Below are 14,380 nucleotides of genomic sequence, written 5' to 3' on the forward strand. Positions count from 1 at the left end.
CTACTTCCCCCCTATGGGGGTTTTCCCGATTTTCCATTCGTATAATCGCCTATATCTTGGAGACTATAGGACCTAGGAACACCAAAGTTGAGTCCACGATGCCTTTTGAGAATACGCAAAAAATTTGTATTTTTTGGAATTTCGAACTCAAACTTCGCAAATACCTCCAGTTAGTGATTATAAGTTCAAATTCCAGTTTCATAATGATAGGCCGATTAAACAGGATTATTGTTACTGCTTTGCTCAGGAACACGAGACATACACAGACACACACAAACACACACATACACTCATAATTATTCTACACATACATATGTACAGAGTATTTCAAAGTCGGGATACCCGACTTTAGCTTCTCTACTTGTTTTGTTCTTGCCATAGGGTGTTTCACAAGTGAATGAAATTTTTTGTAAGTGTGTGTTAAAATTGTTGCCCGCAGTGTACAACAATTGTTCTAAAATATCACACATATTTACATATGTACATTGTGTATGTCATTAAGAAGCACTCACATCGTATTGTTTTAACAAAAAGTAACCACAATAGAAGATACTCATGCTTACGGGTATGTACATACATACATACATACAACGTAAATAAACACTAATGCTATTTTCATGAAATGTTGACCTTTTCCATTTCCATTTTCACTCCATTGTTTACCTTTTGGGCTCGTATGCGCTCAAAATACAGAACTAACTTCTACAAATATGTGTATACTTACTTACATAGGTATATGTGCTAGTACGTTTTTAAAATTCGTGTCGTCTTTAATTATTTTCTTATCTAGATACTTGCACACAAACACACACATATAATGGATGTGTGTAAGTATGTTCCATATTGCGGCCTCGTACGAATACTTTTATTGTGTCAGTTTAGAGTAAAAGTTTTTATTAAATTATGAGCGCGAGCTGGCTCTTTTCTTGTTTGAATTTGATTAGTAGTATAGATATGACTGCGCTGTGGCAGACTTGTCAGTAAATAAAATAAACTTTTCAACTATAACTATTTACTATATACGGGTACATATACATTTGTATGTACATATGTCGTATGTGTGTGGGTGTCTGCACAAAGTGCAACCATTTGACTAATTTAGTGGCCATGAACGTTCAGTTAAATGCATTGTGCACAGCTGTGTGGATCGTAAAGTTTTTCATCACTCGTTCCATTTACGTAAGTCTTATGCCTGAGGTTTTGAGAGCTGAGGTTAATTAGAAGATGTAAATATTTGTATATGTATATGCATTAGTTACACAAGTCGGCAACAACAAATGTCCGTGAATCATATATATTTAGATAAGTACTACATATTTCTCAACTACGGCTACTGATTTGTCGCAAAATATAATGTAGAGCTGGTTCCACACACAGTGCGTATGCGTGTTTTTTTTTTTGTAATATAAAATTACTAGAAAAAATTGAATGCAAGTTTGGAAGGAATCCAAAAAGCATATATAGTATGAATATATACTCGTAATTGGATTTTGATGTTGATATTTTTAGAGGCAGTCACGAGCAAAACAAAAAATACATATGAATATGTATATATTTAACAGCCACTACGCTGTACATACGAACTAGACACAAATGCCTTTTGTCTGTCTGATTTCTGTATTGGTTCGTCTATCCATCTGACTCCTCCCCGCACCCTCTGAGTGTGCGGTGTATTCCAAAGCGTGATTGAAAGATTTTTCGAATAAAAATGCCAGCGTCGCATATTTTTATTTTCGCTCAGTCGGCCGTCCAATGGGGCGTATGTGTGATGTTTGTTTTTGCTGCTTTTGCTGGTCTCATTACTTATTCTATTACAGCGGCTGTAATTAGTGTAATCGGCCAAAAAAAAGTCACCAATAATTTGTGCTATTTTTAGTGCAGATTCATAAATATTAATGACTAATTTTGCCATTTCTAAAGGGTTTTATAATTGCTAGCCATTTACGATTACCAATTTACTTTCTTCAACCAAGGACAGTAGACATTAAACCTACTTGGTACTTGCACGCGCTGTACATTGAGGAACTAGAGAACCAAGTGCAGGGCCTGGCCAGGAAACCAGCCCAATCGATAAATGGGCTGGTTGATGGTGTGGCGTAAATTGCTGGCAAAGGTTAGAGAGTATGCTTTGCATAAGAATTTCTTACTCACGAGCACATATGTATGAACATATTTACTTATTGTTGGATCTACACTAAAAAAAAAAACTAGTACTATCTTGTCAGTGGGTTAAAACAGACCGTTGAACTCAAGTACAAAAATATGCACATGCTTCCAACAAATAACTGCTCGCTATTATGATGATGGTTGTGGGGTTTTTCAATTTAACACCATAAGTGTTTAGACCTCTAATATCGATTTCCCAGTAAGCCTTTTCACTTTTGCTGTTTAATTATTGGAAAAAGTTTGTTGTAATTATAAACACTAGTTGACAGCTAGCATATTAAATATACATTGAATCCGATGCTAAATAGCTGATATTAAAAACGTATTAAAGCCACTTTTTTTTAACTGTAGAAGCCTCATTATATTTCCGTTCATTAATCTGCATTAATATGGTAGACCTCGCATTAGTCCACTATCTAGCTACACGGTTTAAATTTGGAAAATGTTGTTATTTTTCAGCATAGACAGCTTACTAATGGTTATTATCCATGACTACGCAATGCTTTTTTTAAAAAATTGAATGAGTTCCATATACTATACAAGTGGTAGTATGGTAGTATATGGTTATCGATGTGTTTGTTGTCGACTTTTGCGATTTACATTTTCAAAAGTAACCTTAGCACTTTCCCGTCCAAACAATTTAGCGCCTCTGTTCCTAATCTCATTGAGTAACAACAACATGCAGTACTGCAACTATAATTTGCATTTACGGTATTGCGGTATCGGGGTATCTAGGCGCTAACCAAATACTTTTAAAAGAGGAAGAGGGCGAGGCGCGACTTGGTTTCAGATAGCTGGGTGTTGCTATTGAAACGCCCTCAGGTACAGCCAGAATGTAAGACCAAATGATAATTTCTTTTTCGATTTTCTTTTTTTCCCTTGCCTACTAGGCAAACAAAGTTATCGTCTCTAATCACGTCAGCGCCGTGGTAAATGGCCGCCACACGCAAATGGAAGCTTGTCCAAGTTGGGCAGACAATGAAAGTCTGTGTTATTCTGGCACGTACTGTGGGACTGTTAGTAGAGAAGGGGGAGTCGTAGAAGAAGTAGGTTCGTTGGCCGATGGGCAAGCTCATGACGGAACTGTAAGTTTGTGGTTGCGGCATTAGTTGGAAGTTAGATAACACATGAGGTGTGTTGTGTTGATTGTCACTTTTGGTCATTACCCATCTTGTTATTAGCAATGAAAACATTTGCAAATGAATCTATTCTACATGTTTGCGCGACCGAACATTTAAGGCGTTCGTTTGGATTTAATTTACTGTGTGCATTCCGTTAATCATTAGGTTAATATTTGTTTTTGACATAATCATAAAATAACTGATTTACGTTCCACTTGGCAGCAATCGTGCAAGTTTCTTTTAAACCTGAAATTGTGTACAGCATGGAAAATGATGAAAGATGCACTCAAGATATTTTCTACACGTACATATTACAAGTGTCTATAAAGAAAACACACCAAAACATAAATCCAACAATATATTTGAGTGAACACGAAAATGCCAATCAAGTGTAAAAACAGAATCCAGTAGTGCCTTTCAAATTCGCGCTTGTGTAAATTTAAATAAGCAGATGTGATACTTATAAACAGCCTTATAGCCTGCTACCAGAAGTGTTTGTAGAACAATGTCAAAATGACAGAGCCGGGCAATAATAAAAGCAGCAGTAGCATTATTAATCAAAATGATAGCAGCAGAGTCAATGGAAATCCTCAAAACCGAGCGCGAGAAGTTGAAGCCGCGCCCACAAACACAAGATTGGTGCAACAGGTGCCGCAGTGGTGTTACCGTTGCCTGCGGCAGCTGAGAGGAATTGCATTGCGACACACCGCATCTCTGCAGCCTACAGGCTTTGCGCCACCAAATGATGGAGAAGAGGGTCCTGCTGGTCAGGACCAGGATGCGGGGGCAGGACGGCGATCAAGAGAGCAAGCACAAGTGGAACCAAGACCGAGCGTACCAAATGGCTCAAGACGTCGTGCTGAAACCGCCACCGAAGTGGATGCTGGCATACCAATGAGACGCATAACGGCCTATGGGAACTGCAGGGGACCCGCACGTCTCTGTACTTCCCCCAAGCGTTACCTTCTGGAGAAACTACGACTGAGGAAACCGCCAAAACGTGTGTATAAACACAACTTCCTTCTTATTTGTACAACTTATTTGTACATATGTAGTTAGTTATGCATGCATATTATTGTACCAATAATTCCTTTCAGCTTGACTCTCCCACAGAGCGCATGTGCGCTCTCTTTCTCTCTCTCTCTTTCGTACTCTCCCATACACTCTTTATCTCTCCCCGAATCTCAGTTGTGTAGCGCCTTTACGCGCTCTCACGGCGCATGCATTTTCGGGTTATTTTTTCGGCTCGTTTTGTTTTGCTTACAATTTTCGCGCTGCGTTTCATACCTATTTTCACGTCATCAATTGGCGCTCTTCCATCAATTGCTGTCACCACCATTTGTCCATTTGTCCATTTGGATAGCCAATTGATTTTTATTGAACTTGAACATGTGTAGCCAATCATTATCAGTCGATATAGGAACAGTGAAGGTTTTTTAATTTAGGAAGAACGCAATGCTGGACTTCTTCTACATACATCTGTAATTTTGATGTAACCAAACAACTTAAAGATTTCCAAAAGCTCAAATGAGGTAGAAGCTGTACACCCGCATACCACAACCTTTGTAATCAAATGTTTTTACACGGTAGATTGGATCAAGAAACAACCTTGTTAAAAAATATATTGATCATATGCAAAAATATATGATTCCTTATCTCTAAAGAAATATACATACATACTTTCATATATGCAATTTAATTTCATTTTCAAACCGTGTTACATATATCAAAATCGTGTAAAAAAGAACGTGTCAAAACAGAATTAGGTGTAATGATATCTAATGAATTCAGAGAATACACAAAAGGATAACTTTATTATATATTTAGTTATTATTCCCATTGTCTTTTGATCTTAGAATTTTGTATGGTGTAGATATAAGTATGGAACTATTGAACAACTGTTTTGAAGAATCAATTTTATTGCGATTTTATCGTGATGCTGTTTAATGTAATATTTGTTTGAACATTTTTTAAAATATTTTTTAAACTTTTTTTTTTTTTTTGAACCGGGGTCAGTGGTTCTTTCCTATTTGTCTCACAAACTTCAGACTAATTGTCTTTCAGTAAATTTATTTAACTGAAATAAAATCTTATTGTTATTCTTAAACACTATTCATTGTTTTCTTTGCCCGGATGTAAGACCAACTGATAAATGACTTGGAACATTTTTAATTGGCTAGGAAACTAAATCGCATTTTTTAAACATATACTATATGTTTATTATCAACTATTATTTTATGTATGCATATACATATATGTGCTGTGTATGATTGTATATGTATGATTAGAATAGCTAGATCTAATTGTTTCTAAAATTTGAGTTCGTTTGTTTAGTGTAATGACGGAATTTATGGTTGATTATGACAAAAGTATGCCAGCGAGGGCGAGTACGAGTGAGTATAGCTCCATCACATATGGGAAATTTGAGCTCAAACATAGGCCTCTCCCCGAGGGAAGGTTTTTAAATGCTTCCTTAACAACACTCGTCAGCTCGCACAAACACACAACCAAGTTAAATGTGTGTGTACACTCCGCAACGGGTGTGCGCGCACACACAAAAGTTGGCATACTCCGTGGAACAGGCGAACAGCAGAGCCGAGAAGGATAATGGCACGAGAATGCGATTGTGATGCTAAACACATACGCAGCAAAATAAAGGCAGTCAAACCCTTTTCCCACCCAAAGGACAGCAGACCTGAACGCGAACATCTTTCGTGCTTTGTGCCAGCGTGCGAAAACGATTTCCCATGCGGGCAGAGGCAATGGCGACGTCGTCTTCACCCCAGTTGTCAGAGTGATTCCTTTTGTTGCTTGCTACGCGTTTTGCGTTTCAGTCGCAACGGCAAGGTGCAAGAGAGCACAACACGCAGCAAATAATTCGCCTGGTTTGTTCAACTCCGAGCCCGTGTCTGTGTCCTTGTTGGTGTCCTGTAAACCGTGGCCTATTTCATCAACCAATACACACACGCGCAAACCATCTTTTTTTTTAACAGTGATGTGCACCACATTTTCTGACAATTCCTTGTGAATACAAGTGCTTTAATAATTCAGGTGTTGATTTCAAAAGAAAACATCAACCCTGCGATTGTAATTAGTAATTACATCATTCGGGTATAGTTGCAGTCCCATTGCCGATGTTGGGGCACCGAAGCTGTGACAAATCGATAATGCAAAAATAAGTAAAACCATATAACATGTATAATGAAATACAAATGAGAAAAAGTGTTGGCTATTGAAGACTGTTAGGTGTGAAAAAGTTCAAAGCAGCTAGAAGCAAAGAAGTTCAAGGTTCAAGTGAATCGACTAGATATATACATAAATATGTGACATATGCATGAATATAATATAAAGCTCGATACTGTAGCTGCCACATCCCTGTACTGCCCTGACGTGTCCTTGAACGGCACCGCATTGTCTGTGTTCGTCTGTATTTATGGGTGTCAAGCCTAAATGTTTTATTCGACCGCACTTTTCACGGCATCTGCGTTCAAATCGTCCAGATTTTCTAAAACCAGACGGGGAACTGCGGAAGTGAACTTTATATGAAGCGCAAAGAAAACGAAATATCAATACCCAACCAATTGCAATTACAAATGCCAAAGGTTAAAACAATAACGGTGCAACATGACGGATTCCAATAAGCGAAAAGCTTAAAAAGGGAGAGCTAATTTGCGCGCAAAGAGAGAAAGAGCGAAAGAAAACTTTCTTGCTCTCTTATACACCAGCCACTTGTAGAGTGAACTCGTCAGTCATCGTGCGTTCTTGAGAGAGTGTGTTTACGTTTGTGCGAGTCTTTCTCTCCCTCTCTCAACATTCAGTCTGGGGTTTCCAAAACGTAAACACAACTCTGCCGGCGAGAGCATCGCCTTTGTGGCCGTTGGCAATTGCAATTCTGGCAGTGAGGAGGAGAACGAAAACAACAACGACGACGGGGAAGAGGAGGCACGTGGGGTGGCGGCGACGGCGGTGGGTCTGTGGAGACAAGAGGTGGAGGAGCACGTGCCCATTTGCGATACCGCTTTGGGCGACGACGAGGCCACATCTTCAGCAGCTGCAGCTTTGTTGCAACGGCATCGGCTGCATCAAAATCGTTTGCGGGAGCGCGATAGACGCGCTAACACGCAACGACGACGCCGTAGGAACATCATGTCTTTTCGAAATGTGTACAAGGCATTACGCATGCGCTGGAGCCGTAAGTTTTCGAGCCAAGCTCAACCCCAACCATAGCCCAAATGAAAAGAATTTTAAAAGAGAAAACCCCGGCAAGCCCAGTCAGGCTTTTCATTTCTCCTAAATCCCAACACACCCCGATAGGTTTTCAAAATTTATCCATCGTAATGCTCATCACCTGCGTGCCGCGAGATCCAGTTGCGGATATGGGCAAGTTATTGAAGAAGCATCGACTCATACCCGATGTTTTGCCCTGCGCACCTCGTGGGATCATCAGCGCGCTTTATCCCTGCGACATCCAAGTCGAGCCGGGCCTTCTCATTAAGCCGGACGAAGTACGTAAGCCGCCAATACTACGGTGGCAGGCGGAACCGTACAAATACTATACCTTTATGATGATCGATCTAGATTTTCCGAGTCGGGCAGACCATTCTAGTCGTTCCTGGCAAAATTGGCTGGTGGGGAACGTTCCCGGCTGCGACGTGATCAACGGGCAAGAGCTGACTGCTTACGTGGGCAGTCGTCCGGATATGGGAACTGGCATGCATCGCTACCTTTTTGTGGCCTACAAGCAAATATGCGAGCTCGATTTCGATGAATCGTACATTCCGTTCGACAGCACTGAGACTAGAGGGGGTTTTAGTATAAATCGATTTGCCAAAAAGTACGCACTCGGCAATCCGGTAGCAGCCAATTTCTTTATGTCCGAATGGAATTTAACCTGCGATTACGCTGTTTTTGAACATATGACTAAACACTCAATTTCATTAAGGAGTTTCAGTAAACTAAACTCCTCTGATTCTCACTCTGAAAGACGATGAGTAGATGACATGTTTCTTTAATGCCTTTGACCTTTTCGAATATAAACTTGATCAAATTTGTATTCGTGTTTTTTATCTAATGGAGATATTGATTAGTATGTATGTGTTTCAGTAAGCTAATGCTAAATCAATCTAAGCTTCTAAAAAGAATTGGTAATATTCTTGCTAACTTAAATCGGTTGTGTGACTTTTTACAGACGATGAGGACTTCACATCATCCGCCGGCTTTGGCGCGGACGACAGCGAACGACGTATTATTGCATTAAACTCGGCGCAACCCGTGAAATATTGTAACAATCGGATATCAACAGCGAAATATAAGTGAGTATTACTGATAACGGGTTTTCAATTGATTGACACAGATGGCCAAGCGATTAATTTAGAAATGTTGTTGAGCTTCTCAGCTACTCATTATCAATTAAATGGCTATATCAATCATTTTCATAACTGACATTTGTCAACCTATTGAAATAACGGAACAAATGGAACAAGAAACAAATTAGCAAGAAACAAATGATAGCAAAAACTATTTAACACTTTAACAAATAAGCCTGGCTGCTCGCTTTCGCTGCTCGACATGTAAATAATTTGCGCAGAAATGTGTGCTTTTCTGCAAGAGTTCATTGATAGCTTAATTTTTTTTCAGTATTACAACTGTGTTACTTGTTTTTATATTTTCTTGTATTATTTTTATTATATAATTATTCTACACATATGTAGGTGTAGAGTATTTTAAAGTCAGGGCATTGGACTTTAGCTTTAGCGACCTTGTTTAAAATAGGAAAGTACGGTATAAAGGGCGTGGATATAATAAATAAATTTAAACAAGCATTTAAATGTTATCTCAATTCCTGAAAGTGTTATTACATTAATTCCCCATCGTTTCTACAGTGTTATTAGTTTCCTGCCGTCGTTCCTGTTTGAGCAATTTAGACGCTATTCAAATTGCTTTTTCCTGCTGATTGCATTATTACAACAAATACCGGATGTATCACCTACAGGCCGCTACACCACACTAGTCCCGCTGATATTCATTTTATCAGTTAGTGCCATTAAGGAGATTATTGAGGATATTGTAAGTGTTTTAAGGGTCCGCCAGTCTTTAACAGTAACCAACCTTATTCCATGAATTCATTATCTATAGAAACGCCATCGGGCTGACAATGAAATCAATCATCGTTTGATCGACCGTCTAGAGGTTAGTACCTGGAAAACAGTGCGATGGTCGGAGCTGACTGTTGGGGATATCGTCAAAGTGAGCAACGATACCTTTTTCCCAGCAGATTTGGTCTTGCTGTCCTCCAGGTGAGCTATGCTGTTATTTCAAATTGGGTTTTTATTTATGAATATTTCTGTCTTCTGGGCTTCAGCGAACCGCAGGCAATGTGTTTTATCGAAACAGCAAATTTGGATGGGGAGACTAATTTGAAAATTCGTCAGGGTGTGCCGGCCACAGCCAAGCTACTTGAGACTAAAGACCTACAGCAGTTGGAGGGCACTATTGAATGTGAGCTACCTAATCGGCTTTTGTACGAATTTACTGGCGTACTCAAAGAGTATGGGAAACCGTAAGTGGAGTCAATTAATGCATTGGTTATTTGGCTAACCGCTTTTGATTGCAGAGTCGTTGCACTGGGCAGTGATCAGGTTCTGCAGAGGGGCGCCATGCTCCGCAACACCTCGTGGATCTTTGGGATTGTCGTCTACACCGGGCACGAGACAAAGCTCATGAAGAACTCTACTTCAGCGCCGCTGAAGCGTTCGACGGTCGACAAGCTGACCAACACGCAGATACTGATGCTGTTCATGATCCTAATTTCCCTGTGCATTACCAGTGGTCTGTGTAGCTTGTTTTGGACCAACAAACACTTCATGACGGATTGGTATTTGGCTTTGGGCGACCATAAAAGCAAGAGCCTTGGCTACAATCTGCTGACCTTCTTTATCCTGTACAACAACCTTATACCCATATCCCTTCAAGTGACTCTGGAGTTGGTGCGTTTCTTGCAGGCGATTTTCATCAACTACGACATTGAGATGTATCACGAGGAATCGGACACGCCTGCAATGGCGCGTACATCCAACCTGAATGAGGAGCTGGGCATGGTGAAGTACATTTTCTCCGACAAGACGGGCACGCTGACCCGCAATGTGATGGTGTTTAAGAAGTGCTCGATCGCCACACAGATTTACGAGCCAGAACGAACACCATCAGAGTCGTTGCTGGTACAGAACATAATCAGTAGGCACGAGAATGCCGAGGACATTGAGGAATTCCTGACACTGTTGGCTGTGTGCCACACCGTTATACCAGAGAAAAAGGAGGACGGCACCATCATCTATCATGCAGCCAGTCCCGATGAACGCGCTCTGGTGGATGGGGCTCGCTACTTTGGCTATATTTTTGATACACGCACACCCGAGTATGTCGAGATCAATGCTCTGGGCGAGCGAAAGCGGTACGAGGTACTTAATGTCCTGGAGTTCACATCGACGCGCAAGCGCATGTCGTTGATTGTGCGCACGCCCGAAGGAAACATTAAGTTGTTTTGCAAGGGCGCCGATTCGGTTATTTACGAGAGACTGGCGGCACGGGATCAGGCCTATCGCGAGACAACACTGCAGCATCTGGAGGAATTCGCATCGGAGGGTCTGCGCACATTGTGCCTGGCAGTGACCGAAATCCCACCGGAGGTGTATGACGAGTGGCAGCAGACCTACCACAAGGCCTCCACGTCGCTACAGTATCGGGAGCGCAAGGTCGAGGACGCGGCCAACCTTATCGAGAACAATTTACGCCTATTGGGTGCAACTGCCATCGAGGATCGCCTGCAGGACGGCGTACCCGATACCATTGCTTCCCTATTGGATGCGGGCATTTACATTTGGGTGCTGACAGGCGACAAGCAGGAGACGGCCATTAATATCGGCTACTCCTGCAAGCTGATTTCGCATTCCATGGACGTTATCATACTGAACGAGGAGAGTTTGGACGTAAGATAATACACGTTTGGGAGGAGGAGTGGAAAGCAGTATCTGATTTGTTTATTTTTTTGCAGGCTACACGCGATGTTATCCATCGGCATTCGGACGAATTCAAGCATTCTACGGCAAAAGATGTGAACGTGGCCCTTGTCATTGATGGGAAGACGCTTAAATATGCGCTAAGCTGCGACTTGCGTGGTGATTTTCAGGAGCTGTGTCTTATTTGTCGCGTCGTTATCTGCTGTCGGGTCTCGCCCATACAGAAGGCTGAGGTCGTAGAAATGGTTACGCAGAGCACCAAAGCCGTAACGCTAGCGATTGGCGATGGTGCCAACGATGTGGCGATGATACAGAAGGCTAGCGTTGGCATTGGCATTTCGGGCGTGGAAGGTCTGCAGGCGTCGTGTGCCTCCGATTACTCCATTGCCCAGTTTCGTTTCTTGAAGCGTCTGCTGTTGGTGCACGGTGCTTGGAACTATGCGCGCATAAGCAAGCTGATCCTGTACAGCTTCTACAAGAATGTCTGCCTCTATGTCATTGAACTCTGGTTTGCCGTCTATTCGGGCTGGTCGGGCCAGATTCTGTTCGAGCGCTGGACAATTGGTCTGTACAATGTGGTGTTTACGGCTCTCCCACCGTTCGCCATCGGCCTCTTCGAAAAGTTTTGTACGGCCGATACTATGCTGAGGTATCCGCTGCTGTATAAGCCATCACAGACTGCCCAGCTCTTTAATGTGAAGGTGTTTTGGATTTGGATATGTAATGCGTTGCTGCATTCGGTATTCCTCTTCTGGCTGCCCATAGTTGCATACAAATCGGAGAACATTTGGGGCGATGGAAAGACGAGTGATTACCTAATGCTGGGCAACATTGTGTACACGGTAAGAATGGAGTTTCCTAAAGTTTAGAACTAGGAATGCATTTTTTTTCGTTGCAGTATGTGGTGGTTACGGTTTGTCTGAAAGCGGGCCTGATTACCAGTTCCTGGACGTGGCTAACACATGCCGCCATTTGGGGATCAATTGCGCTTTGGTTTAGCTTCGTTCTCGTCTACAGTCACTTTTGGCCAACTTTCAACTTTGCAACCAACTTTGCCGGCATGGACATTCAGTTGTTCTCGACACCCGTCTTCTGGTTGGGCCTGCCACTCGTGCCCATAACAACGCTGCTCATAGATGTGATCTGCAAACTGTACGTCATTGCATAACATATTTGTATTATTCTGCGGGGACTTACCCTTTTTCTTCTTCAGCATTCACAACACAGTTTTCAAAACACTCACCGAAGCGGTGCGCGAAACAGAAATCCAGCGAAACGATCCCGAACAAGTCATGAGCGAGTCGCGCTCTTCGTAAGTATTTTAAAGATCAAAAATGCATACGCGAATTTATTTTCTTGCAATTGAAATGATTGGCATAGCAATCGTCATTGTCTTTTAATTCAATTATTGTTTTCCTGCAAAAACAAAATTGAACCGAACACAACTTATTTTTCAATTTGAATTGTTGCGCATTTTTACAGAGTTTTATGTAGAGCTTTTACGTCTTGCTTCTTATATATAACCCTAACATTTGAGCTTCTGAAATTAAAAGCTGCATTCGGTAGCTAACGCTTATTGTAGTTGTAAAAGCGCCCGGAAAAGTGCGCCACCTAATATTCCTTATCACCTGTACAATGTTTCATAGCACGATATTCATTCATAATCGAACATACTTACATACATGGTATGCATGTATGTATGTATATGCATATAGATATGTAAGTATGTATGGTTTTTGTGTAAATTGTTTAAATTGTGTTTGTTGAACTTTTTATGTACGTATGTATGTATGTGCCTAACACTTTTGTTCATAAAAAGCAACAAGACTAATACTTACCACAAGTCTTTAACTAAAGTGCTCACAAGAAAATAACTCCAACTAATCGTAGTTTTTTTGTCTTGCATTTGTTCTGTTATATTTTGAGAGGCCCAGTCCTTCAAGGCTGCCAATTACAATATTTTCCAATACAATACATTTCTTGCATTTCGTTATAAATACATACATACATATTGTTGGCAGGGAGCAGGAATGTGCCAACAAATATTTAGTTGATGTTTGATATACATACATATTATTTTAAAATGTAAAATTCAACACAGGTGCACGCGAAAACTGATACGTGCAAAATATATAAGAAGAAGAACTACATTTGTGATGTACATAAATAAAATCTACATACATATGTATGTAAATATATAAATCTGTAACTATTCTAAGCAGATATTGCATCGAAGATGCTGCTAGAATAGAATATGGGATTGCTATTGGTTGCACTATATAAGTTTTACAATATGCATATATTAGTAGACATTCTTTAATCGAAGCAGTCCTCTTTAAGCAATATTTTCTGTAATTAGTTGTTGTTCTAAAACTACGTAAGCTTAAGCACACAAAAACACTTGTAAACTAATTATAAACTCATTCAAATCGGGGTCATACCAAGAGATTAAACCAGGAAATCATTTGCTTGTCTTAACGATTTTATATTTTACAAAATTACTTACTACTATATATGGTCATCGTAGTTTAGAAGGCATTTGGTTGTACATAGCATAAGATATGAACCCTCGACATCGCCAAACCGAAGCATAATGCATTGAAAGAAACAAACACAATTTTATTGAATAAAGTTCAAATAAAATTAGATTTTTAATTCGAACGAGTGAAACATAGAGACATTCATTTTGTAATTAATTTGTACACTCATTATTGTTGTTTAGAGCAATATTCTCGAGACTGAAGTCCCTAAAATGTAATTTTCTCTCTTCCTCTACCCTTACATCAATCAATCGTCCATCCTCGTCAACCAATTGCCATGCATCACCATTTGCTCATTTCTCTTTTTACGAACCATCGAATTGGAATTAAAAACCGCATTTTTTCAAATTATCCGCAACTAACCCGAATCCTTAAATGCTGCACCCATCAATACATATGCGCACAAAATAAATAAATCAATCAATCAAACAAAAATCCAACAAACGACAAACAAATTATGAAATTGGAAAACTCAAATCCATGCACTAACGCACCAAAGAAAGAGCAGCCAGACTATGATCGGCAGGTTAAGGAACTC

General features: G+C 40.5%; 2 protein-coding genes across 7 annotated transcripts in view; both read left to right on the top strand.

The window, feature by feature from the left end:
* The window catches only part of LOC115633100 (phospholipid-transporting ATPase IA), a 34,795-nt gene that overhangs the window by 16,190 nt on the left and 4,225 nt on the right, over nucleotides 1-14,380 (top strand). For 4 of the 6 annotated variants that reach the window (XM_030530500.1, XM_030530493.1, XM_030530485.1 and 1 more), the window contains exons 2-10: nucleotides 3,510-4,287; nucleotides 8,476-8,599; nucleotides 9,170-9,353; nucleotides 9,423-9,583; nucleotides 9,649-9,846; nucleotides 9,901-11,272; nucleotides 11,338-12,144; nucleotides 12,201-12,454; nucleotides 12,516-12,614. In XM_030530500.1, the coding sequence (XP_030386360.1) occupies nucleotides 3,801-4,287; nucleotides 8,476-8,599; nucleotides 9,170-9,353; nucleotides 9,423-9,583; nucleotides 9,649-9,846; nucleotides 9,901-11,272; nucleotides 11,338-12,144; nucleotides 12,201-12,454; nucleotides 12,516-12,614 (3,686 nt within the window). In that variant the 5' untranslated portion in view covers nucleotides 3,510-3,800. Of the gene's footprint in view, nucleotides 1-3,509; nucleotides 4,288-7,255; nucleotides 7,480-8,475; nucleotides 8,600-9,169; nucleotides 9,354-9,422; nucleotides 9,584-9,648; nucleotides 9,847-9,900; nucleotides 11,273-11,337; nucleotides 12,145-12,200; nucleotides 12,455-12,515; nucleotides 12,619-14,380 lie in introns of those variants that run through there. The other 2 variants (XM_030530518.1, XM_030530528.1) reach the window with 2 other exon arrangements.
* LOC115633151 (putative odorant-binding protein A5) lies at nucleotides 7,504-8,334 on the top strand. The gene has a single exon (XM_030530564.1). The coding sequence runs from the start codon at nucleotides 7,520-7,522 to the stop codon at nucleotides 8,276-8,278; it is 759 nt and encodes a 252-aa protein (XP_030386424.1). The 5' UTR covers nucleotides 7,504-7,519; the 3' UTR covers nucleotides 8,279-8,334.

This window comes from Scaptodrosophila lebanonensis, unplaced genomic scaffold (assembly GCF_003285725.1).
Source record: "Scaptodrosophila lebanonensis strain 11010-0011.00,11010-0021.00 unplaced genomic scaffold, SlebRS2 tig00000001-arrow-pilon, whole genome shotgun sequence".
Lineage (NCBI taxonomy): Eukaryota > Metazoa > Arthropoda > Insecta > Diptera > Drosophilidae > Scaptodrosophila > Scaptodrosophila lebanonensis.

What these genes read in the sequence shown, in the direction of transcription:
- LOC115633151 (XM_030530564.1), top strand. Translation starts at nt 7,520, where the DNA reads ATGAAAAGAATTTTAAAAGAGAAAACCCCGGCAAGCCCAGTCAGGCTT.